The sequence below is a fragment of the Saccostrea echinata genome, unplaced genomic scaffold (assembly GCF_033153115.1).
Source record: "Saccostrea echinata isolate AGI-Se365-2 ecotype Australia unplaced genomic scaffold, CSIRO_AGI_Sech_v1 ptg000015l, whole genome shotgun sequence".
In the NCBI taxonomy this organism is placed as follows: Eukaryota; Metazoa; Mollusca; class Bivalvia; order Ostreida; family Ostreidae; genus Saccostrea; species Saccostrea echinata.
In genome coordinates this window covers 13,717,653-13,744,889 of record NW_026889764.1, presented here as the reverse complement: position 1 = coordinate 13,744,889, position 27,237 = coordinate 13,717,653, and the positions used below count along the sequence as shown (strand labels likewise).

At 33.7% G+C, this 27,237-nt stretch overlaps 2 protein-coding genes across 2 annotated transcripts in view; both read left to right on the top strand.

The window, feature by feature from the left end:
* The window catches only part of LOC133187644 (amidase-like), a 144,254-nt gene that overhangs the window by 86,586 nt on the left and 30,431 nt on the right, over window positions 1-27,237 (top strand). The window lies entirely within an intron of this gene.
* On the top strand, window positions 8,895-23,928 carry LOC133187554 (transmembrane protein 43-like). The gene is made up of 13 exons (XM_061322957.1): window positions 8,895-8,978; window positions 10,329-10,487; window positions 10,862-10,996; window positions 12,291-12,388; window positions 12,746-12,795; window positions 13,540-13,609; window positions 14,938-15,008; window positions 15,312-15,433; window positions 17,985-18,056; window positions 18,345-18,446; window positions 19,150-19,267; window positions 19,875-20,802; window positions 23,119-23,928. The coding sequence occupies exons 1-12, from the start codon at window positions 8,964-8,966 to the stop codon at window positions 20,087-20,089; spliced, it is 1,227 nt and encodes a 408-aa protein (XP_061178941.1). The 5' UTR covers window positions 8,895-8,963; the 3' UTR covers window positions 20,090-20,802; window positions 23,119-23,928.

The window sequence follows — 27,237 nt, the reverse complement described above, 5'->3', positions numbered from 1 at the left end:
TGAAAAAAGATGAGCACGATAAGTTACTTAAATGAAAAAAAAAATTGATATCGATAATTCTTTTTTGAATATTCATCTGCTAAAATTGTAAACTAAAATTCTTATCTCTTGCCTCTTAACATACTTAAGACTTAATGAAATATATCACAAACGTATATTTTAATATGGAATTAAAAATGAAGAAAAAAAGGAAAAGGAAGTCTTGAAAATCTCAAGCTTTAAGTATATTCAAGTAAACAAATCATGCAATCGTCGTTCTTTTTCGCAGCTGGAATATGATTTTCAAGCACAAAATTTATTTTTCATGAGTGTGATTAATTGTTTCAGATCTCTCAAATGCAACAACAAAAGATTTTGGTACGTCAGATCCCAACCTTAACCTTGAGATTTGGAAAGCTGAATCGAAAAGCTTTACATCTACTTTACATTCTGACTTGTTACAAAAGACGAACCACATTCAAAAAAATATGGAAGAGGGTATACCAATTTTCAATGGGTTTTTTTTCTCTTGCTGTTTCTCTGTTTGCAATTTGTTAAGTACTTTCTTGAAAGAAAGTACATTTTGAAATTTTTGCTTCAATAAGAATTAATATCAAAACGATTATAAGCCTTTTAGTGTCTCATTTCATGGAGAGTTTATCAAAGAAAAGTTGTTCAAAAGGACATGCATGTATTTACGTTCTTTTTATCGCAGAGAGGAAATGTCCATCTTTCTCTTATTGGGCTTTTCTAGGAGTGAAAGCTAAAGTCATGTTAGTGAGCATAATCACTCTCGGATTAATTTCTCTGATCTTAATCTTGCTGCACGTGTTGTTGAGAATCTTATTAAAACGGAGAGACTCTCGATCGACGCCCAGAAGAACAGAAAATGTCCATCCATACATGTAACATAAAAATTTTACGTTGTACATGTTGTACGACAGTGGTAAATGGATTGTAGTATAAAATTTTATGATTGCTTTATACAAAATAATTTTATTAATATTTTACTAGTAGCAGTTTTCAGATTTTTGGTAAAAAAATAAATGAAAGAGTACATTTTCTTTCAATTTTAATTTATTTTTTGTGTTTTCATTTATTAGGGATTTGTAGCTGATACATGCATTGAACTGATTTCGGCTTACCGGTAATTGTTGAAAAAAAAAGAATTAAAACACACACAGGCACATATCCTTAGCTATTTAGCTAGGATTTGAATTTACGCGGATGCAAAGTCTTACAGGTTTTTGTTGGTCTGCTATGTTTTGTATCATAACATTAAAGTATGTTCGAAGGAAGGTTTGAACTCCTTTAAAATATTGCATATATTTCAACAGATGTTGGACTTTGACATAGATTAATTTAATTTGTAACATGAATTAAATTGATGAAATTGTTACGTTGTCCAATAGTTCAATATTTTGCGGAGAATGTACTAAAAATAATATAGAGTTATCCATTGAACTTATAATGGTAAATGTTTGCATAAGCTTGTCAGTGCATTTGTACATCCAACAAGTGCCAATATTCACCAATGAAAGTTCAACAGGGATGAACAGGGACGAACATTGTAGCATCGGTTTTGAAAGAGGGGAAGGGGGGCAGCCAGAGAAATAAAATTCAACTTACCTGCATGGGAAAAACTTGACAAGCAACCAAAAAAAGAACCAAAAAAAAAAAAAACGAAAATCCTTTTTTGGGGAAGGGGGGGGGGGGGGGAGGGGGGCTTCCGACTTCTTTCAGTACCAAGTTTTATTCATATTTATTCATACACTACTAAATTACTCTTATTTGAATATACTGTCCTTTACAAAAATTTTGATATTTCTTATGCAAAATTTGTACACGACAATTGTCATGTACAAATTTTGCATAAGAAATATCAAATTTTTTGTAAAGGACAATACTGAAACAAAAAGTGGGGGGGGGGGGGGCAACCGGCCGTTCAATGAACATTTTTAATAGTAACAAGTTATGTTTGGAAAAAAAATAGGGGGAAGGCCCCTCCCCCAGCCCCCCCCCCCATGCTACGTGCTTGTTCAATAACTCCTTCATCATATACATGTACCATGTAGCTAATACATTATCCCAGAACGCAGAAGGGGGGGGGGGGGCTTTTTAGCTATAGTAAATTTTCCTTTAGATTTTTTTAGGTCACCAGAGTTTACTCAGGTGACCTATTGCTATCCATTTTCGTCCGTCGGCGTGCGTCGTGCGTTAACATTTGAACATTTTCAGCTTCTTCTCTGTAACCGCTCAACCAATTTCAACCAATTTTGGCAGGTAGTATTTATGGGTATAGGGGGACAAAATTTGTGAATTTCATGGTCCCTGCCCCCCCCCCCCCGGGGGGGGCTGAAGGGTGGGGTCAAATAACTAAAAATTAATGCAACCTTTGAAAATCTTCTTTTTTACTCCTGGACATTAAGCAGTCAAACTTTCGGCATGATTGTAATAAACATTGAGTCCTCTACCAAAATTGTGAAATTCATGACCCAGTGTGAGGGGGTTCTGGCGCTAGGGCGGGGCTCTAATGATTATATAGTGAAAATGCATTATTTCTTTAAAAATCTTTTCCTCTGCTCCTGGGTATTAAGCTGATGAACTACATGTAAGTACATAGTTACGATGATGAGGGGGGCCTATTGTAAAATTGTGAATTTCATGGCTCCTGGGTCAGGGGTTCTGGTTTTAGGGTGGAGCTCTAATGATAATATAGTGAAAATGCATTAATTCTTTTAAAATCTTTTCCTCTGGTCCTGGGTATTAAGCCGATGAACTAAATGCATAGTTATGATGAGGAGGGGAACCTCTTCTAAAATTGTGAATTTCATGGCCCCTGGGTTAGGGGTTCTGGTGTTAGGGCGGGTTCTAATAGTGATATAGTGAAATGCATTAATTCTTTGAAAATCTTCTCCTCTTCTCCTGGGTTTTCTTCTTCTCTCCCACCGTATGTAAAGAAGATAAACTAGGTACGTAGTTATAATGATTAAGGGTGCCTCTTCCAAAATTGTGAAATTTGTGGCCCCAGGGTGAAGGGTTCTGTGAAGGGGAGGGGGGGGGGGCTCTAGTGATGAGCAAGGACAACTCTTTCAAAATAATGTATATATCTTGATCCCTGCATGGTCAGCGGTTCTGGTGTTAACGTTAGAGCAGGGCTCTATATATTAAATATATATTGAAATGGCAATAATTCTTTGAAAATCTTCTTTGCTCCTGTGTATATACATGTAGCAGATAAACTAGGTGCATGGGTATGATGATTAAGGATGTCTCTTCCAAAATTGTGAAATTTGTGGCCCCATGTTTGGGGGGGGGGGGGGGTTCTGTTAAATGTATGGTGTAATGCATTTTTTTGTTGAAATCTTTTCTGCCACAGGGTATTTAACAGAAAAACTAATTGCATTGTTATGACAAGCAGGGAAATCTTTTCAAAAAAGTTAAAATTCATAACCCCGGGGTCAGGGATTTTGGTGTTAGGGTGAGGCTCTTTTGAATATAAAGTAGAAATGCATTATTTCTTTGAAATCTTCGTCTTTGCCTATTGTTATTAAGGAAACATACTAAGTACATGGTTACATGATAAGCAAGAGTGCCTCTTCCAAAATTGTGAATATCTTGGCCCCTGGGTCAGGGGCATTGGTATTAGGGTGGGGCTATATTGAATCTATAGTGAAAATTTATTATTTCCTTGAAAATCTTCTCTGCTCCTGGGCATGTAGGAGGCAAATAGAGTATATTAAGTTGTAATAAGGAGGGATGTTCTTACCAAATTTTGAAATTCTGTACTCTTTGATCAATTTATTTATTTTTACTTAAAGAAGTTATTCCCCTTTGCTATTCACATGTAATCATTGTAAATAATGTAACTTAAGGTATGTCACTCGTCAGCCTTTAAGAAAATTTCAGTCTGAACCTCTTACTTAAAAACTATTCATTACAATTCAATCTTTCTGACATATTTAAATTAAACAATGTAAAATGTTCAACATTCAATTAAAAAACTGCTGAAAAATTCATAAAGAAGCAATATTTATAAGGAACTATTTCTAGTGGTGGAAGGATATTTAGCAGAAATTTCTGCAAATCTACACATTTATTAAATTTAATATCTTGGAACTTTAGCCTCACATACTTTTACTTAGAGAATATTTTTCGTTATGATATGCCTGGAATATTAAATATAGGTCTCAATTTGTATTTTTATAACAAAATTTACACCTTCGCTAGACAAATTTTGCCAAGAAATGAAGATATATTAAAGAAGCTAAGATCAAATTTCAACAGTTTTTCTGCCAGAAAATCGCATATTTTGACCAATATTTCAAAATTTACATCACTGACCCCAACTTTTTCTTTCATTATTTTAAACTACTCGATACTTTTGACCGATCAGCACTTAAGTCGTAATTAAGTCGTAAAAAGTTTGATACAAGAAAATATTCTATTGCCTATTTAGATTTTTAATACCCCAAATATGAGACTTTTATAGTGCAAAAAGGTCACACAATAATTTATGCGCATTAATTCGCATGATTTGTTCAATGATAAATATTATTCAAACAATTTTACGTTAAATAAGATTATGTTTATCGCCATGGTTACATCTGATAAAATATGATAACGGTTAAAGTGATTAACCAAAGAGTTACAATTTAAGTGCAAAAAGTCAACTTAATTGTACCGTAGCTCAGTTAGATGCACACTGACACCCCATTTTCTCTGCGATTTTGAGTCTTACTACAGGGTACTTGTAATGAGTACTTATCAAGAATATACTTCTAGTATATCCTTCCCATACCAAACCATTCTCACAATTTGCTCATGAGCAGCTCAAGTGAGGACTAACCAGATTTCCTCACGTGAGACGCTCATGTGAGGTCTCATGTGCAATTTAACATGCAAATTAGGTGAAATGCTCACGTGAGCAAGATTCTGCACATGAACATGTTTTGCTCATGTGAGGAATCATTTTGCTCACCTAGAATATTGCTCACATGAGGCTCGTTAGTCTCATGTGCAACAATTGCTCACTTGAACAAACAACAATAGAATAAAATTTAGATTACAAATATAATATATATTAAATGTCTTTTATATCAACAGCAAACATACATTTAAAGAAGAAAATGGAAGTAAAATGCAAAAGCCTGTATAAAAAATTAAAGTTCATGTTTATACAGGTGTAAAATTTGAAAAAAAAAATAAAAGTGTGCCAGCAGGTGGATTCGAACTAAGACATAAAATAGGTCCATGGTAAGAGTCTTCGGTCCATCTCTCTGAGCTATACTGACTATGAAAATGCACTCCATAAATGTAAACCAGTATGATAGAACTAGGTTTTTCGCATTTTTTGTAGGTTTTTTACGAATTTCGACCGTAAGGCAGGGGTGCCCCTAAAATAATCTTGTTTTAAATCATTCTTTAGATCAAAATCTATCAAAATTTCATAATTTAAGTTAGGGGCAGGCCTGCCCAAAAGGACTTCTATGCCAAAATTCACGCAAAAATTAGTGCTTTAACGGACAAAATACTGTTTGGACCAACTTTGAAGGTTAATTTCAAAGTTGCAAATTAAAAAAATTAGGTTCAAAATGCAAATTTGTAAAATTTAGACAAATATACAATAGAAAACAACTAAAAGAAGATTGATTTTTAAATGTGACTTTTTCCGGAAAATAGCTAGTTCTCTCCTATAGGTCAAATCTTTTGTTATAACGAATACATCCTTTATAGTTATTATATTTTTCATAGTTCAATTGGTCAATGCCAGTCAGTAATAAATCATATGCATCAATATTATAAGCAACTTATCTTATCATAGATAAATTATAGATTACTGCACTGAGCTGTTATGTACACTTTGACCTAATCTAACTTCTGGGTTACCATATTTATAGTTCTTAAAAGAATCCCCTATAGAGAATTTGCAATACATTAAGGATTTTATGTTTGGTCCTATATTCAGAACTATATAAACATTAATTACATTATGTAATGATGTAAATTCATGTTCATATATTAAACTGTAATTATTGATAACATACTGCATTTCTATCTAAATTAAGTATTAATTAATAATTAACACACAAACATATTATGTTTTATAATTAGTGCAATCTGAAATGAGAGGGGGATTATAAGGCCCGTGCACTCACCCTTTTCTCAGCATTCTTTAGTACCAGCAAATCTTTGAAATTTTCCTATTATCACAGTTCTTTTTCATTGTGGCTGCATGGTCATTCGTAATTGATCTTTAATATTTCCTCATCTCCTGGACATAAGATACATTTGTAGCTTTTAAAATGTTGACATCCAGTTCAATATGGTGATGACATGTATTTCCCAAAGCATATTTCACTTCTTAACTGTATAAATCTACCGGTGTATACTTTCAGTCCCTCACAAACATTTTGGATTGAAATTTTAAACTACTCTGAAAGCGCGCACAAATGACTGGCTCCCCTCATTGGACACTGCCCTAGTTTTAAGCAACTGTTGGGGACACAACAGGTTGTTTAGGGAGAGGAAAGCATTTGCAAAATGATGGGATGAAGATTGGAAGCTCAAGAAGTTAAGAAATTCCTGCCTGGCCCCCAATTCATCAGGAAGCCTTAACAGTTAACACATGGGCAATGGTAATGAAGGCGTGTAAAAGCTTGGACCACATAGAGTGACAAAGTATTGTATTTCCTCACGTGAGCATTTGAAATGCTCACATGAGGAAATGAGACTTGTAATTCTTTGGTTTTAATTGGTTCTACCTGCAATACTGAATTTTGACTATGTCCAATTTCCTAACCTCTTGCTCACGTGAGAAAACTGAACTTAGAAAAATTACTACCAATGCTATATCTTTAAATAAGGCCTGTTCATACGTGAGCAAATGAATAGACTTTTGCTCATGAGCATCCAGGTGAGCATTATTTTGCACATGTGCATTCTGGTTAGTATTTTCCTCCCTAACAAAGACTAACAATCTGCACATGAGCAAAATCCAATTCTACCTAATTTACATACATTTCTTACTAGATTCTCATGTGAGTCTCATGAGCTGCTCATGAGCATTTGCTAGAATGTTTGGTACGGGTTGATATAACAAATTTCACGAGTGAAATACCTTAAAAGGTCAATCGAATAACAGAATTATACTATAAATTTTATAATATTTAATACAAAAGTACTTTTATAGATTTTAATGGTCAGGTAAACCTTTAAATAATAGATAGATGTAAATGGGACAAAATTACCATATATCTTTGTACAATAAATAATCTTTAAAGATCAAGAGAGGCCATTTGTGAGGGGGGTGAATTGTGTTAACTAATAGTGCTCTAGAAGTGTTGTTTTGTTTAGTCCACATGAGGACAGTGAAAAATGGGAAAAGTACAGGCAAATAATTAGACCAACTTTAAGATTTGTTGAGAACTAAATTACTGAGTAATAAGTTGCTGATCCCTGACCATCCTATTTCTCTTGCATTTGGGCAACAAAGCTTTATTTATCAGCTTATTTTTTTTTAATCTATGGATCATTACATTATACTCAGGTGACCGTTAAGGCCCTTGGGCCTCTTGTTATTATTCAATTCATCTATATTTGACAACACCATCATACATTGGCATAATTAGTCATGAATACAACAAACAATAACATACATAAAATCAATTATTACAGTAAGCATATCAGTTATGTTGAAGTTTCTCTTTTCTAATATCAAAACACTTTTTCAGAAAGTTACATACTCTTCTAGCAATTGTGATACTTGGAGGGTTGATAATGTCATTATAATAGGGTTTTCCTTCATGTAACATTGAGCATTAAATATATCACAATATTGTAATCTATACTGATCATTACTAGGACAATAAAGTATAAAATGTTTTTCATTTTCAATAAAAAAAATTTACAAGAATGACATACACGTTTTTCTCTAGGAATAGGTGGCCTTGAGTATATCTTCCCATTATTTCAATATGTAGTGTATGAGCACCAATACTTAGTTTTGTAAGGATTGTTCTTAAAATTTCAGATTTCTTAATTCCAATGGTAATTGTAGGTAGTTCTGTAATCTATATTCATTTAAATTTATTTGTAACAGAGTTGAAAGTGGCTATGCGTTGTATATAGTAAGGCCACGCTCCTACTAGCACTAGCTAGTGGGTTAACCCTTTAGCTCAGTCGGTAGAGCATTGGATTTTAAATCTGAGGGTTGTAGGTTCGAGCTACAGTGTGGACACCCCTAGCTAATCGGTCATATATTATAATGATATTACTATAAAAAGTTAATTTTCCAGAATCTGATTTAGAAATATTCTTTAACTGTTCACAGATTTTATTCCCATAGTGCTCCTCTAATTCATGTCTTAAAGTTTTATGTGATATGTCCAATGAGGATAAAGACAATTTCTGATGTAGATCTAGAGTAAAAAGTTTTCTTTGCCAAGATACTCTAGACCCCAGTGTTTTATCTTCCTTAAATGCAGACACCACTAATTGATCATGATGCTCATTCTCTGACTCTAAATTTTTCAATCTTGAATAAAATTTATACATATTTTCATAACACAAATAAAATAATGGGAATTGTCCAAATCATATAGAAAAGCGATATTAGATGATTTTCTATGAACACTCATTATTTTAGTTTAGTTTCCCGATTATTTTGGGAAGTCCCCCCCCCCCTTTTTTTAAACCGTTGCTACAGACCTGAATGGCGACTCAAATCATAAGCATTTTTTCATGAAAACTGCACCGCTACCTGGAATTTCACATGGACAATTATCCGAGGACCTGAGGTTACAATAGCATTGCACTTACATTATTTCGAAACATTTTATGTTCGATATAACAAAAAGTTACATCAGCCAATCAGATCACGACTTATCTACTTCCGGTAAAAGGTAAACAACTTTCGTTTTTATTTTGTTGCTGCATCATTTTCTGTTGCAATCGATATAATAAGAGCTGTCATTTGTTTTAGTATGTACAGAAGCCATGTAAGTATTACAGACAATCATTTTTATGTGGATATTTGTGTGAAACCTTGCACGTGCTGACCTGTTGGACATGTCCAGTATCTTATCGTATCATTATCTTATTTCTCAGTCCTTATCTTAATTTTCTAGAAGTAAGGAACTCAGTGCAAGTACTCTTAAGCATTTTGACCTAGCAATAATAAAGGTAAACTCGAAGTGGCTTGTTCTTGCTATAGTCTTTCAAACTACAGTATCAATAAATGTTGTCCAGATCACTTTCAGTCATTTTGCATGAATTTTAACTTTAATTTGCGTATCTATAGATAAACGTTTATTTTAAGAGATATTTGATAGAAGGAAAATTAAAACTGATGCTGATTAGACAAAATTATCTCGAGAGGTAAAGTGAATTTCTGTCTTGTTTGTATAATTTTAACATTTGATTTGATTCTGTAGTAGGGCTGTCATGAGTACCCGAAATAACCGAGAACCGCTGTCCAAGTTGTTCGGTTCGGTTTCAGTTCCATTTTTCCGGATTTCGGTTCGGGTCTGGTTTATATATTAGAGTCTGTTCAATACAAAAAATGGCGTCGAAATCAAAGGAATGATGACAATAACAGTGATAAATAAACATCACAACTGAAATCTACTTTATTCCATGACAAAACACTTGTCACGGAAGTATAAGATAATTATCAAAACGAGCAGGAATGGTCAGGTTGTGGCTAATAGTAGGCCAAGTAGTTCTACACAACGATGTCTAGACATTCGCATGGTTAAGACTTGTTTTCAATGTAAATTTAATGTAACAAATAAAAGATTTTTCAAGTTAAATTCATGAAATTAAGGTTTAAAATAGATGTAAATAACCGGACCGAAAAACCCGAAACCGAACCGAAAATTTACAGAACCGACCCGACCCGAAAAATTTTGGAACCGTGACAGCCCTATTCTGTAGTTGTGTTTAATCAATGTGTAACATGTATAACTGGCCCAGAAAACTCAGCCAGACAGGGACTCAAACTAGGGCCCCATGCTTACCATCATAGTGGTCAAACCTCCAAAATACGGGCCAAGGCACTGAATCCCCTTGGCACTTTTCCTCCTTTCCCTTTAAGTTCTAAAACTAAAACCACATTTATATGCTTTGAACTACCCATGAACTTTCTTGCTGGATGCTACATGTACATGTAACAGACCTGTGGAAAATGTTGGCCAGATTAGGGATCAAAGCCAAAATCTCCTGCTAACCTTACGAGTGCTCTAACCATTGAGCCAACAAGCTGACATAGCCAGTGCTTTCAATAAATACCTCCATGCATGATATGTAAGATTCCCTTTTTAATTATTTTCTTTCATTCTGCATGGCAGTACCCTGATGCCCCAGGTCACCACAATATGGACAGCCACACTCGAGTATCATATCGCCGTAATCCTGGTTTTCTGGAGAGGATTGGTCAAAGCCTAATTGGTATACTGGTGGGGATAGCCCTTCTAATAGGAGCTTCAGTTCTATTGTTCTGGAATGAGGTAAGCTTTTCACTTCATTATATGAAACAGAAAATCAAAAACAGAGCAGTTGCAAATATCAGTTTATATCATGTTTGAATATTTAGAATAATACTTTAATTGATGATTTCATTATTAAATTGTCCTTTCCACATACCGGTAGTTAGTAAAAAGGACATGTACATGAATAGCTGTGTAACTTTTTTAGATCATAAATCAAAAACTGAATTTCATATCAATGTTTGTGACAATACTCAAACATTAGAAATACAGAAAAATGAACTTGTCACTTCAGAGAAGCCATTGGTTTAACATATACATGTAAGACTTTTTTCATTTTAACATGTAATAAGGATACAGTGCACAAGATTTTAAACTCTGTCATTGTGTTGTAGGGAAGAGCTGTTAAAACTGCAAAGTCTTTAGATGAAGGATTGAGCAAGGTTATGGTCCAGGAAAATATATTTGGGATCAATACAAACAATGATGGAGCACTAATCTACATCAGTGGTGAGCTGTCTACTGGAAAGGTATACAAATGTTTAGTAGCAAAAAAAATGCTTATTATGCTCTAAAGATAGATAGAGGGAACAATTATTCATTTAATTTGCCAGTTTCAATGTGGTACTTTCTTAACATGTACTTTGCATGCTTTAAGCATGCTATGTAATGCATGTATATTCCTAGTGATATGGCATATTTTTAATTAGATAGACATGTTGTAACTTGTAATACTTGTATATATACAGTGTTGTTTATGAGTAACTTAGAGAAAAAAAACTTTTCTAATACAAAGATACAACAGTGTAAAGTATATTATGTGAGGAGTGTGCAATTGCCACTTCTGGACAACTTACTTATAAATACCTGTTGTCCTACATGTATATTTAGTGGACACCCCATAACTGAAAAGTAAAGAAGATCAATGTATTAAGGTATTTGAGAAAAAACATAAAAGAAATCTAAATATTTCTCGAAATATATATAGGTCACATGACATGCTTGTAGTAAGGAAATTATACAAATTATTTATCATAAGTTTAAACACTAATTGACAAAAGTCTGATAAAGTTTAACAACTTTGACTTTACGAAAATTCATATTTTAAGAAAAGTTAAGTACATGTAAAGGATGTACATGATCCCTTGATTTTGGGTGAAAAATGGAAGGGGGATGTGTGCGCTCAAGGCATGACATGGTAAACCATATTGCTTCTACTGTACTAGGAAAAAAGATGTTATTAGTTACATTGTTTTGTAGTGACAGGGTACGGGATGATACCTGGTTAGTAAATTTCATAGCCGAGCCAGGAATGGAATTTACTAACCAGGTGTCATCCCGTACCCTGTCACTACAAAACTATGTAACAAATTTACCCCACTGATGAAATATTTATGCATTGTCTGTGGTTTGTAAAATTGTTTTTCTTACTAGGCCTGTATAATTACATGATTCATCACTCATACAATGCCTATAATGACATCACTTTGTGTGACGTAATTTGTTTTGCTAGTGTGTAGTGCTGTAATAACGTATACTGACAGTTTTGAAGACTTTCAGTAAAGGGAAGAAAAGGTTCCATCTTCGTTACATTAGTTAACTGTTAAATTGTCAACAGACACTCGGCAAATTGCATGAACTCGACTTGTTAGAATGTTAAAAAAGAACGATAACTCGACCATGTATTGATTTTCAAGCAACTAGGTATAAGTAATACACCCCCTTCCAAGTGACAGACTTCAACCAATCGTAAGCCAGGATTTCATCGAAAAATCAACAGAGGTGGGGTAAATATAATTTGTATGTCACTTAATCTCTCAACAGCAACCATTGGTAGATGATGTACACTACGTGACGGTAAATGCAGTTAAATTACAGAGAAGTGTGGAAATGTATCAGTGGGTGGAGACAGAGACAAAAAGGTCAGAGGGCAAAGTTCATCAACTAACCAATTCATGTAAAATGTATAAATATTTAAAAATTTTGGGTTTTTTTACCAGTCAGAATACCTTCATGAGCAACCAGATATATTATTCTTTTTTGGCAGAGTTCTAAGGTTTTGTATATCAATAAAGTGAATTACCCACAGACATTCTAACATGTACCTGTATTTTTTTTTATTATAAACACATTAACTGCTTTATATGATAGAAATCTCTCTGTACATGTAATTCACATGAATTATTATAAGAATTGTTAGAATATGACAAACACAACCTTATTTATATTTGTGATATGTATGTTTAAAGCTTTCTTACAAGTTTTTTTATCCTATACAGAGAATACAATGAAGGTGGACAAACAAGGACTGAAACCACATACTCATACGGTAAGAAACCACATACTCATATGGTAGGAATCCACATACTCATATGGTAATAAACCACAACGTCATATGATAAGCATACACGAACTCATCTGTTAAGTTACACAGAAACCACAGACTCATATGGTAAGAAACCATATATGCATGTGGTAAGTGAGACAAAAAAAATCATAATTAGAGTTTTTCTGAAACTATTAAGTCCAATCTAATTAAAATTAGACCTTTCATCTCACTCTTCGTAAATCTATTTGTCGCTTGTCTCACAAGCAACAAATATATTTACAAAGAGCGAGATGAAAGGTCAAATTTTAATTAGATTGCCATAAAGTCATACTATAAGTGTGTCATAGATTAAAAATACTTGTTTTGTTAGCCCAACAAACACCACTTATTTACTGTTAGAAATCTGACTGACAGAAACCACCTAATCAAACGGTAGGCTTGAGACACAGGACATATGATACATGTCTATAACAGAAACCACATTCTCAAGACAAGTTCAATAAAAATACATATGCCTTAAGTTTATGATGAATTTAACAAAATTTCACTTGTATTTATACAAGATGCTTGGTAGAATCCTGTACTTCAATTCCTCTTGGACAATGAATGTAATTGTGTAATGGTTTAGTAACATGCTACTACAGAAATGTACATGATTTCCATATTGAAATGTAGGTTTCTGAATTATAATGTGAAAGCAATTACAGGGACAGATCATTACTGATTATCTATTTTTATTTGCAGATTTGGAATGGAGATCCGATTTAGTCAATAGTGATTCGTTTGATAACCCAGTTGGCCACAAAAACCCAAGGTATATTTATAAAGCATTGAAGCATTGAACAATATATTTCTACCTTTCTGTTTTGCATTGGACTGTGACATCAATTACATATGCAAGCTACCCCACATTACCTACTTCTAGGTTTGTTCAAATCATGGCATCTAGGCCTATGGGTAAAGGATACCAGGTATTATACTTTGAGTTTGATATAAAAAAAGAAAAAGTCTATAAAAATTTTATTGATTTTCTAAATATATCATTTTCGACTCTCTTTTTTTTGTATCAGTGGAAAATGATATATTAAAAAAACAGCTTATTGAGACAAAATGATTACATTATTGAAAACATATATAGTGCAGGAAATAGGAGAAAGGTTTGCTGATCCCAGTTTTAAAAAGAAAAAAATTGAAAGGGGGGGGGGGGGGGGGGGGTTCCAGCCCCCAAGTTCCTGTGACATGTATAACAAATTTGAAACATTGTAGAGTTTTAAATCATTTATGTCCTTGCTTTGTGCTTTTATAAAGAAAGATTCTATAATGAATGCACACTGATTTGTTTTATCCTTCCTCCCTTAAAAAAGGGGGCATATTGCTCTGCTCCTGTCCATAGGTCGGGCAGTATGTCAGTTGCTAGACCAAATGTTGTATGCTCAACATTTTGAGATTCCTTTGCTTGACAGACATCAAACTTGGTACACGGCTACCACCTGAAGAGTAGATGACCCCTATTGATTTCGAGGTCACAAGGTAATACAAAGAGGTCAAGAGTTAAATAACTATAGAGATAGGAAGATCTTGTGTGTTTAATATCTTGAGAGCAATATGCTTGACAGACATCAAACTTGGTAGATTGGTTTCCCTTAAGGAGTTAATGACCCCTATTGATTTTGATCACAAAGTCAAAGGTCAAGGGCAAACTGGACATAGGAAAGTATTGACCGCTCAATATCTAGAGAACTCTTTGCTAGACAGATATAAACTTGGGTTATTGGTTCCGATTGAGAAGTAGATGAATGGTCATGGGGTCAAAGGTCAAGGTCAAACAACATTACAACATAGACACTAGACATTCATGTAGGAAGATATTGTCAGCTCAGTGTCTTGAGAAGAATTTGCTTTACATACATCAATTTTGGTAAACTGCAGCTGGTACCTTCTGAGAAGTAAATTACCCTAATGATATTGAGATATGATAGAGATCAAATTTAACTAGTATTATGTTTGCCCCTGACTAGTAGAGGACCATTTGCTTTCACTATGTTGTTACAGACATTCTAGATTTAAAGTTGTTCCCTTTTTAATATTGCCACATGGAGGGCATATATGTTTCTCAAACATTTCTTTACATGTACTTTGTAGGAATTTCCCAGTCGAATCAAGAACACAAGTAGCCAGTCCAGTGCATGTTGGAATATATCATCTCTCAAGTGGTAAGTGATCAGACAATATCAGTTCTGTAAATGATACAATTATGATGGTAGGAATATGGTTTCCACATACAGTTGAACTTCGGTATCTCGAACATGGATATCTTGAATACCATGGATATGTTGAAGTCATTTTGAAGTCCCAACTGCTTATTCCTTAAGTATTTTACCCTGGATATCTTAGATATCTTAGATATCTTGAAGTATTTTCTTGGTCCTTTGCATTCAAGATAACGCGGTTTGACTGTATTTCAGTTCTCCTTTGAAATCATGAAATCTGAATAAAGTTTAATTATCTTTCTTTAGGATTGGTTGACCAGATCAGTGAGTTCCGCCCCATTCCATCTGAGCTCCTTCCCGTGCCTCATGATGGATACACACTGTTTAATGGGATGTACTACATGTCTCAGAATCCAAGAAAACCACAGGTATCATAGGCCTTATGTCAATAACTTAACAGGATTTTACCATATATGTACTTATCGGTATTCATGTGTTTAGAGTCACTACAGGTATAGTGATTCACTTCACTTTTGTAAAATTTGATCTCGATCTCTCGAAGTTCAAGGGACCGCAAGAAAAGTTCGAGAGATCGGGGGGTTCGAGAGATAGAAAGTGAATAAAATCCGGAATTTTCAGTTCCGATCATCATTGTTCTACTATTATACATACCGGAAGTTTATGTTGATCATGTCATTACACGTTTTCATTCGTATTTTACGGGTAATATTCACTTGATTTCAACAACGATGATCGTGTTTTGAATAAATAAAATGATTAATTTAAGTTTCAATATTTATTTGTTCTCATTTCATGATTACATGAAACCTGAACAGTGATTTTTCTACACCCATTTTAGGTCCGAATATCGGCCCTTTCCCCTATCAAAAATTACCGATTTTTTCCCAATTTCATTTGCTTTTTTTCCCAAAACAAAACCGTTCTTGTTTTTATTATATTGAATTTTTTTTATGTAGGACTTATCTAAAGTGAAACACTATTGTTCTCGGTCAATAATAGTGAAGAACAGCTGATTATTTTGTGCATTTACAAGACATAGAAAAACACATGGACCATGTCAAACTAAATGCATCGTAGGAAAGTGTAAGATGCATGTGAACCGGCGAAACATAGCTTTTTTTGTAAATAAAAGTACTAGTAGTTCTACAATAAGCCTGATTCCAACTGTTTCTGTAACACGTGGAAGATGCAACTAATATTGCAGCAATATGATAAGGGTAATTTAAAAAGCTTTAATAACTAGTTAGAAAAAAAGGATTTGTTATAAATCATGTCAGGTTATATCACCTTCAATGGCTATTATGAGTAGGATTTTCTCTTATGTCTACCATTATGGCAACAAAAAAAAAAGGAGAAGAAAGATGGAATTATAGGACAGTCTCAATTAATGACAACTTTCAAAGATTAAAAAAAAAGTTAAAAATGTAGAACTGTGTCTAATTTGTTATTTTGTAGTAAATATTTTGAATAAAAGATGTTACATTTACATATATATTTTATTTTACCTGTCAATTAAGGTTTATTTCAATCTTTAGTTAATAATTTTTCCCAATTTGACACAAATGTCGATAATTTTTCCCAATTGTAAAGGCCCAGACCCCATTTAAAAAGTATAGAAAAATCACTGCTGAATAGCAATTGTCGATTTTGCTAACCCCCCGGCGCGGGCATGATCGGTCCTTCACAAGATTGCTCGGTATACAATTCTTGAGATAGGATTTCTTGTGCAATGTTTGCCAAACTGGGATTGTGTAGACTCTAATAATATTAAAGTTCTTAATCTATGGAAAATTACTGACCATCCCTAAATTATTTTCTCAAAATTATCGTCTCGTCCAGTCAAAATAAGTTGTGAAGCGATTTGTTTATAATTTACCAATTAACCAATTAATCATATCAACACTCGGACAACTCACAGGAGTAGTATCATCTATGTAAACACCCAATTAACACGTCCATCCCAGCCCCAGGCGTTCACTGTTATCCAGATAAGTCCAAGCTGAATTAATTTTATGCTTGATTGACGTGTATATACATGTGCAATCAAAACTTCGAAAAGTAGAGAGTAAAAAACAATGAAATATGTGTAACGGGACCCAGGTCTTAGTTCGAGAGATAGAGAACTTCGAGAGATTGGAAGTTCGAGAGATCAGGAGTAAATTTGCTTAGTTATATAGATGAAAAAAACGGGACCGGAGGTTCACTTCGAGAGATCGAGAACTTCGAGAGATCGGAGTTCGAGCCATCGAGAGTCACCTGTAATTTGAGTGTCTGTTGATTTGTTAGTATTTGTGAGGAATTTATTATTGTGTGATTTTGCGAGAAATACCACTCGGAAAATACCAGGTAAAATTATTCACTTTTACATTTTCGGAAATGCAAAAACTCTTGAACAACAGTCCACTAGTGATGTTGTTTTGTTGTATGGTTATGTTACAGTAATTTGTTATACTCATGTAAAATAAGGATTCTACATGTATTACATGTACCTGGGTAGTCTGTTTCACTGTGAATTCCAGCCTTTATTTTGATTCCAACTTCACTATTTTTTTATTTCTCAACACTCTTTATCTGACACCCTGCCTATTTCAACACAAAATTTGTGTCCCAGTGCATGTCGGATTAGACAGATTTCACTCCATATATAAAACATGGATGATACAAATTTATGCAAAATGTGTAAATGTTCTTTATATGGAATTACATTAATGTGCATGTAGTAAAAGATGCACCAATAGGGATGAATGACCCTCAAGTTCTATATGCGCTTGAAAGCTTTTAAATTTATGCTAATCAGTGAATAGCTAAATGTAATTCTGTTTATAAGCTGAGGAGAAATAATGTTACAATAAATAACTATATATATCTTTTCATGAAAGAGACACAGAAAGAAACTGGAATCTCAGGAGGGTTTTTGTTTTTGTTTTTTTTGAAATATTTGAAATTGCTTTCCTTTAGGCAGGAGATATCCGGGTGAGCTATAAATATGCTGGAATTAGTGGAGAGTCTACTCTAGGGAAGCCAGATGTGGTAAGATATGATGTTCTCTTTGTATATATAGATTATATTAAATAAATCCCCTAGTGTTTGGAGTGATGTAGCCTCTGTAATATATTTCTGAATCTCTTGCTGTTCAAAGATTTCAATAAAGAGAATCAAATTTATTCTTGCTATAAACAGTTACATTCAAAATTATGGAACTTGAAACTGGAATTAAAGATGTTCACAGTATGAAATCAGAAATGCAAATTAATTTTTATATAAAAAAGAAATTGTTTTACACAAATGAACTAAAGAAATCTATTATCTCTCTTATAGGTGAGCATTATAGGCAAGCAGTCCGGTAACTCCATCGTTCGTTATGAAGCAGATAATGGATATGATCTGCTCTTTCTCTATATGGGAAGACATTCCCCAGAGGTTGGTATATCTGTTTAACTTTTCAGATATATAGGCAGTCACACAGTATTGTGTGCTCAGAGTTGGGAAGGTAAGGGGGTGCTGGGCACTGCTGGCCCTTGAATAGTGATAGAAGCCCATGTGAATGACAGTGTGTAAATGTTTATATAATTATACTGTGCCTTAGTAGTACATGTACACATCAGCCCAAAGTTTCCAATGGGGAGAAATTTCTTTGAATTCTTTGTATGATAAATTTTTATCATAATTATGTTGGAAAGTATTGTAAGCAAAGGAGGAGTGCAAAGAGAGATAACTCAATATCAGGTTTTTTACCTTTATAAAATTGTCATCTTCAGCATATGTTTGCTGATTGGGTTGTGTTACTCAATTTGGAATTAATTCAAGCATTCTTAACATTTTATTAGGATCTTTAAGCATACAGGTTACTCTGAAATCATTTATATTTGTGGGGGTTTTATTTTTGTTGTTTTTGAGATACGAAGAGAACCATGAATTAATGACCTCCATGAAAATGTAAACTTTCAAATACATAACATTTCTTTTCAACCATAAACTCAAATCCCTACAAACCAGTATTTTTTCCTCTAACCACAAAAATTTGACCAAACGAAAATATGTGATTTTACAATATATTAAAAAAAATTAGAATACATGTATAACATTTATTTTAACTTGAAGTAATATAATTCTTTCATTGTAGGCAATATTTGCTCAAGAACACCAGAAGAACACTATGATATCCTGGGCTGTGAGGTTTGGAGGCTGGCTCCTGATGTTTGTGGGATTTGGATGCTTAACAAGCATCATCAGAACTCTAGGTATGATAGAAGCTTGAATGAAGCAGAAAGTGAAGTATCTATATAACATATCATACAGAGGTTGTTGAAAGGGGGGAAATGTACTTGATCACATTTTAGTTTCAATGACATTCATTTACTCTGAACAGATGTCAGTATTAAAGGGGGAGGGGTCTGGGCTGCCCCCCTTTTTTTTGGTAAAAAGTAGAATGACCAGACCCTTGCCCCTTCCCTTTTGAAATTTTAAATCTGCTGTTGAACACTGATATATAAATGTGGATACATTTCTGTAAACCAACTATTATTCGCGACATCTTTTAATCGCGATTCATCAGTTTGAAATTCATCCGCAACTACTAATTTTCGCGACTGATGAAACATTTAACAAAAACTTACATGTAAATAATTGGTTCGCGACGAGAAATATTCCCGAACAAACGAAGGTCACAAAACTCGCGAATATTTCTCGCACGCTAATTAAACTTGGTTTACAGTATTTATGAATGACTGTACTTGCTTGAAAAAAAGAAAATGTCCGCAATAGCACTTAAATATAAGTCGACTTTTTAAACCTTTTATATGTAACTATATGTATGTTGTTTATGATTTTTTAAAAATATTTTTTCAGTTGATTGGCTGCCGATTATCCGAGAGCTTGTAGCTATTGGAGTAACCATGATGAACCTCTGTTTATCCATCAGTCTCTCTCTAACAGTCATAGCCATTGGCTGGATTGCTTATCGACCATTAATGGGAATAGCTATTTTAGCAATGGCTGCCACACCATTTTTTATGGCTAAATTTAGATCCAGGGGATCACACGGACACACTTCCTATGACTGACAGCTTAGCTTTAATTTAGATAGATTTTTTTTCTATACCCATCCAAAATGTCTTTCATTAAAACTGTCTTCACATAATAATTGTATTCAGAGTAAAGTTATTACTTTAATCTTTAGAAGTTTCAGTTTTGATATATTAGTAATTGTATTTTGAAATTTGGAAATATATTTTCCTTATTTTTTCTCTGAATCATCTTATTCAATTTTAAAAAAAGCTTGAAATTTTTTAATGTCATTTTCATAACAACATTTTTGGATAAATTTACTGTATTCCATATACAAAGAGGTGGAATTAAAGGGAAGAGTGCCCGACATATTACAGCAATTCATCCAAAAATTTGCCAACGAAATTAGTTTACCATATTTCTGTACATGAATAAAAACTAATATTTACCATAACAAACCACCATACACCTCCTCTAAAGTAACTTCCAAGTCGGCACAAGTATTATGTGGACTTTTGAAGGTATATGTTGCAACATTTCTGTTGGCTCAGTTGTCTGAGTATTAGCTAATTCCACCCTGTTTTTGGTTATAAGTTTTATTTTCTGTTCTTTCTGAAGTAGGTAGGGTGTTAAGGTGTTTGGAAATAGATAGATACTGTGTATACATGTACTTATAATTTTTTTAAAAGATTTTTTGTTGAATACTTTTACTAGAGGTACTTTTTCCTGTCATATATCCCAGTAGGATAGTTAATTAAGATTTTTTTTGGTTATTTGTTTTTAGCTCTACTGGTCAGAGACCAGAAGAGCTTATGCGATAGTAAGGTGTCCGTCGTCCGTCCGTCTGTCTGTCTGTCTGTCTGTCCGTCTGTCTGTAAACAATTTTTCAAAACGCTACTCCTCCTACAGTTTTGGTCGGATTTCAATATAACTTGGCACACAAGTAGACTACACTAAGATACATAATTTAGTGCATCGGTTTTTGATTTCGATGGACGGTGTTGCCATGATTACTAAAAATAGAAATTTCTGTGAAATTCCTTTAAAACGCTACTCCTCCTACAGTTTTGGTCGGATTTCAATATAACTTGGCACACAAGTAGACTACACTAAGATACATAATGTAGTGCATCGGTTTTTGATTTTGATGGACGGTGTTGCCATGGTTACTAAAAATAGAAATTTCTGTGAAATTCCTTTAAAACGCTACTCCTCCTACAGTTTTGGTCGGATTTCAATATAACTTGGCACACAAGTAGACTACACTAAGATACGTAATTTAGTGCATCGGTTTTTGATTTTGATGGACGGTGTTGCCATGGTTACTAAAAATAGAAATTTCTGTTAAATTTCTTTAAAATGCTACTCCTCCTACAGTTTTGGTCAGAGTTCAATATAACTTGGCACACAAGTAGACTACACTAAGATACATAATTTAGTGCATCGGTTTTTGATTTTGATGGACGGTGTTGCCATGGTTACTAAAAATAGAAATTTCTGTTAAATTTCTTTAAAATGCTACTCCTCCTACAGTTTTGGTCGGATTTCAATATAACTTGGCACACAAGTAGACTACACTAAGATACATAATTTAGTGCATCGGTTTTTGATTTTGATGGACGGTGTTGCCATGGTTACTAAAAATAGAAATTTCTGTTAAATTTCTTTAAAATGCTACTCCTCCTACAGTTTTGGTCAGAGTTCAATATAACTTGGCACACAAGTAGACTACACTAAGATACATAATTTAGTGCATCGGTTTTTGATTTCGATGGACGGTGTTGCCATGGTTACTAAAAATAGAAATTTCTGTTAAATTTCTTTAAAATGCTACTCCTCCTACAGTTTTGGTCAGAGTTCAATATAACTTGGCACACAAGTAGACTACACTAAGATACATAATTTAGTGCATCGGTTTTTGATTTCGATGGACGGTGTTGCCATGGTTACTAAAAATAGAAATTTCTGTTAAATTTCTTTAAAATGCTACTCCTCCTACAGTTTTGGTCGGATTTCAATATAACTTGGCACACAAGTAGACTACACTAAGATACATAATTTAGTGCATCGGTTTTTGATTTCGATGGACGGTGTTGCCATGGTTACTAAAAATAGAAATTTCTGTTAAATTTCTTTAAAATGCTACTCCTCCTACAGTTTTGGTCGGAGTTCAATATAACTTGGCACACAAGTAGACTACACTAAGATACATAATTTAGTGCATCGGTTTTTGATTTTGATGGACGGTGTTGCCATGGTTACTAAAAATAGAAATTTCTGTTAAATTTCTTTAAAATGCTACTCCTCCTACAGTTTTGGTCGGATTTCAATATAACTTGGCACACAAGTAGACTACACTAAGATACATAATTTAGTGCATCGGTTTTTGATTTCGATGGACGGTGTTGCCATGGTTACTAAAAATAGAAATTTCTGTTAAATTTCTTTAAAACGCTACTCCTCCTACAGTTTTGGTCGGATTTCAATATAACTTGGCACACAAGTAGACTACACTAAGATACATAATTTAGTGCATTGGTTTTTGATTTCGATGGACGGTGTTGCCATGGTTACTAAAAATAGAAATTTCTGTTAAATTCCTTTAAAACACTACTCCTGCTACAGGTTTAGTCTGCTTCTAATATAATTAGGCATACAAGAAGACTATACTAAGATACATAATTTATTGCATTGGTTTTTGAATTCGATGAACAGTGTTGCCATGGTTACTTAAAATAGAAATTTCTGTGAAATTCCTTTAAAACGTTATTCCTCCTACAATTTTGGTCTGATTTCAATCTAATTTGGCACACAGTTAGAATACACTACGATACGTAATATGTATTTTTGTATTTGGGTGAGTGGTGTTGTCATGGTTACTGGTACTAAAAATAGAAATTTCCGTGAAATACTTTCAAAATGCTACTACTCCTAGTTTTCATTTGATTTCAATATAACTTGTCACAAAAGTAGACTACATTAAGATACATAATTCTATTTATTGTTGCATGTTGCAATGTTTCAAATCCAAGTGCTACTTTTCTTTTGTTATACAAACAGACCAGTAGAGCTACAGTCTCATCAGAGACTTCTGGTTTAATATTTACATGTGTGATAATCAATATTTAATGTCCCCACCTGAAATGAAAATCCTTGATCTTCTCTTGTAGAATCAAATTAGATTTTAAATTTTTTCTCCTATTTACACAATCCTGTTGTATATGCATTTGTGAGTTCTCTGTCTGCACCAATAAATTCCAATCACAGGCTTACATCAAATTGATCATCAGACAAAGGGACTGGTTGAAACTGTAAATTCTTATAATTAAACTACGCAGAAAAGGATATGTGTACTATTTTCTTTAGATATAAATTATGTCAAGAACTACATAAGATTTTGATCACTGTTTTTAATTCTGAAAAATGTTGAAAAAAAAAAAAATTCAATTTGGTAGAATACTGATTACCATTTCATTACTAATATTCCAAGACTGATGAATGAATGATGGATCTAGTGAGTAAAGGGATTTACAATGTACATGTAACTTCAAGTTAGCAAAAGTATTATGTAAACTTTTGAGGGTACATGTCGCAACATTTCTGTTGGATTAATTATCTTATTATTATCCATTTTACACTGTATATTTGGTATGTTTTGTTTTCGGTTCTTTCCTAAGTAGGAAGTGTTCTAGGAGTTTGAAAACAGATAAATTCTGTATATTTGATTTTTGTAAAGATGTATATATATACGTATATGTATTTGTTGAATACTTTTACTGGAGTTACCTTTTTCTGTCATATATCCCAGTAGGATAGTTAATTAAGATTTTTTTTGATTATCTGTTTTATATTTACAATTGTGAAAATCAATATTTAATTACGCTTCAGTAACTTTTTGTCAAATAAAAAAAATCAATGATTGAAAATTACATTTTAATTTTGTAATTTAAAGTTGTTACTGGATTGCTACAGCAATTGTCCTAAAACAATAAAGTTTTTCTTAACAAAGCAAAGAATATACATGTATTTACTGGTGTAATCAAATGCGTTTTTTTTTTAAATTCCAGATTATTCGATTTTTTTTTTACTAAGTATTCATGAACAGCTCTTTCCTAAAATAATTTATTTAACAATTTACAGTTTTTGATGGTTTGATATTGTGTACACCAGTGATGGATCCAGGATTCTTGATAAGGGGGTGGGTGCGTGGGCAGGACGAGGTCTGAGCACTGTCTTCAGGCATCCAGTGGATCCAAAGACGGTCTTGGCAGGGGCTCAAGGGGGGGGGGGGGTGAAGTCGCGGAAGTTTCCAGTTTTTAAGTCTTTTAAACACATTTTAGCTGATCTTTGTATTTTAAATCAATATCTAAGAATCAAAAAACTAAAGGATTTATTCGTCTTTATTAAATTTTCGTTCACAGAAGGCTGGAACCCCACTCTCAACTACTACCAACCCCTACACTCTTAATCCGCCAGCGTATACTTTGGGTAGAAATGATTCTATTTGTGTCTTAAAGGTTTAGACACGTGCGTATGAAATGCCCGAAATATTTATAAATTTTAATTATTCTTAAAATATTTCAGAATAAAATATAAAAACGAAATGAAAGCCCTGTACAATGGCATACTGGTCCATACATATCCACGTTGGGTGGATTATATGTATACAGCAGGTGAAATTATTTTTGTTAAATAATGAATGGAAAAGGCACGATTAATACTGGATTTTCCAACTTTAACAAAAACGTTCAAAACGTAACATGTTTGGGTTCACGCGATAGTGAAATCAAAGCTGGAAAAAAATTCCAACTGCGATAATTACATGTACATGTTGATATATTTTATACTGCTTTGTCTTTTTCATTTTATTCAAATGTATTGCCACATTTTTCCTCCCTGCGTGTTTTGATCAATTTTTCTATACATGTTATGGTGTGTTTTCAGATAATGATGCATTACCAGGATATAATTATTCACCGTTCAACAGAAATAGTGATAAAACTTAATGGCTAATGGATTGCTTACAACTGAAAAGTTCAGTTACCGCATTCCATATTTTATTAGTAGTTCATAGTCATATGTATATCCGGGATAAGAGAGTTTTTTTTTCGTCACTTGCATGGACAATAAAAGATAATGACACCAAAATATAAACCCCCTTTTGATTCCTGATTACAATCTTACAACAATAGGCTCTTCGGCAACAACACTCGTCTGAGTTATATTATTCTACTGACAAAGGATTCTAATCTGGATAAGAAACTGATGTGAACAATTTTAGCTCACAATGTGTAAAAATACACGTACTTACGTACATTAATTTGACAGACATACATGTAGCCTTATTGTTTCAGAGAGAATTTATTTAAGTCATACATAAAATGTTGGGTCCCTGTAGCTCCAATAATGTAGCCCTCTTCGATATTTTTTATCTGATCTCAAAAAAAATCGGAGAGGGCTACATTATTGCACCTAGGTGTGCAATTACAGGATGCCATAATTAAAAAAAATATAAAAACAGATATATTGGTTTAGTTTGACCAGCCAAATCAAAGGGAGGTGGCAAACTCGAAATCTCATTTCGTGGGAAGGGGGGTCTCACTCTCGTTTTGTAATACAAAAATTCGCCCCAACAAAAAAAGAGGGAACAGGCCTTTGACTATAAATTTCCCTGCTAGCAGATAACCATTTTCAACCCACCCCTAGGTATTACAGGCTAAAGTAAAAATTTGCTGCAGATAAAGAGAAAGGCTGATGCAAAATTGATTGAAAAGAAAACTGTCAAAAGAAAATTTTATTTTGATGCTACGGTACTGTACATGTAAGCTAAAACCCTAGCATTTAATATACTGTGCACTTTATTGCATGAATGCATGCAAATCGAAAATTGCATATAATTCAATTAGAATGGGCATAGTATGAAACTTAAATGCTTTGTTTGACACTGTGACTTTGTTTTTAAGGATACATAACACATACAAGATATCTGATGCATGGATTGATATATGATGATTATTTGACTGAATACCACTGATGCAAATCCTATAGAGCAAAACTGTCAGTTTTGGGGATTTTCTTTTACTTCAAATGATTTTGATGAATATGATACATGTAATTCGTTTCTACTTGCTCTCTGCTTTCCAAAGTAAAAGAGAGAATGTATGAAATTATAATTATGTCATTTATCATAATCTGTAATATCGTTGCCAACGTCAGCTTCGAAAAGTTTTGACCAGAAAGCTAAACGTATGATACACTGTATATATACAGTGTATATATATATATATTGAGAGAGAGAGAGAGAGAGAGAGAGAGCTATGTACGTGCCGTTTATGTAAGATTTATGATGAAATATGAAGATAAGGAACAGTATTCAATCTCGAAAGTCCAATAAAACGATACGAATTTGGAGCAGAGCAAGCACGGACCTCAAAATTTAGAAGTGGGATCAGTTGCCATGGAGGAGTGAGCATCGCCTGCCGACCGGTCACACCCGCCGTGTGCTCCTTGTCATGATTGGGAAACAAAAACCGGAAATATCCGTAGACAGTTCAGTGAATAAATAATGGCCTAACAATCAATATGAAAAAGTCAGTCAGCAGTTGACTCAATGACAGGTTGTATGTGCTGACAAGGTCATTGTATCGACCAAAAAACTTGCGAAAAGATGACTTCAAACGAGAATGTTGATATCCTTGAATCGTCAACTTGTTTGTCAATAGCTTGCCTCGTTTTAGAAATTGTTCATACAGCTTCAATAAAAGAGTTTTTGGAGACAAAAATGTGCGGCTGTTCAAAGTACAAATTGTTGGGGACAATGTGTGCCGATATGTACATGTATAAGGTACATTTTGTCGCCAATATAGCAGGTAGAAGAAAAAAAGCTCGCCTCGGCACAAATTGTCGCTGATGTTTATATGTATCGATGAACAACATGTGCAGTGAGGAGGTTAGGTGCCTGCAACATATTGTCGCCATATATATAAGGCCATCCCAAGGTTTCTCTTTGTTTAGTGTGAATGTGTCCGCGGACGGCTTGGTTTTGACTTTAATTATCCGGACTTATAAAAATTCGTTTCAGTTTTACATGTACATCTATACTGGGATAGACATATCATTATTTATGTCGCCCCGAACGAAGTCGGGCGACATATTGCTATTGTACGCCTAAAAAACGTTGTCCGGGCACTTTCTCGCAGATGGC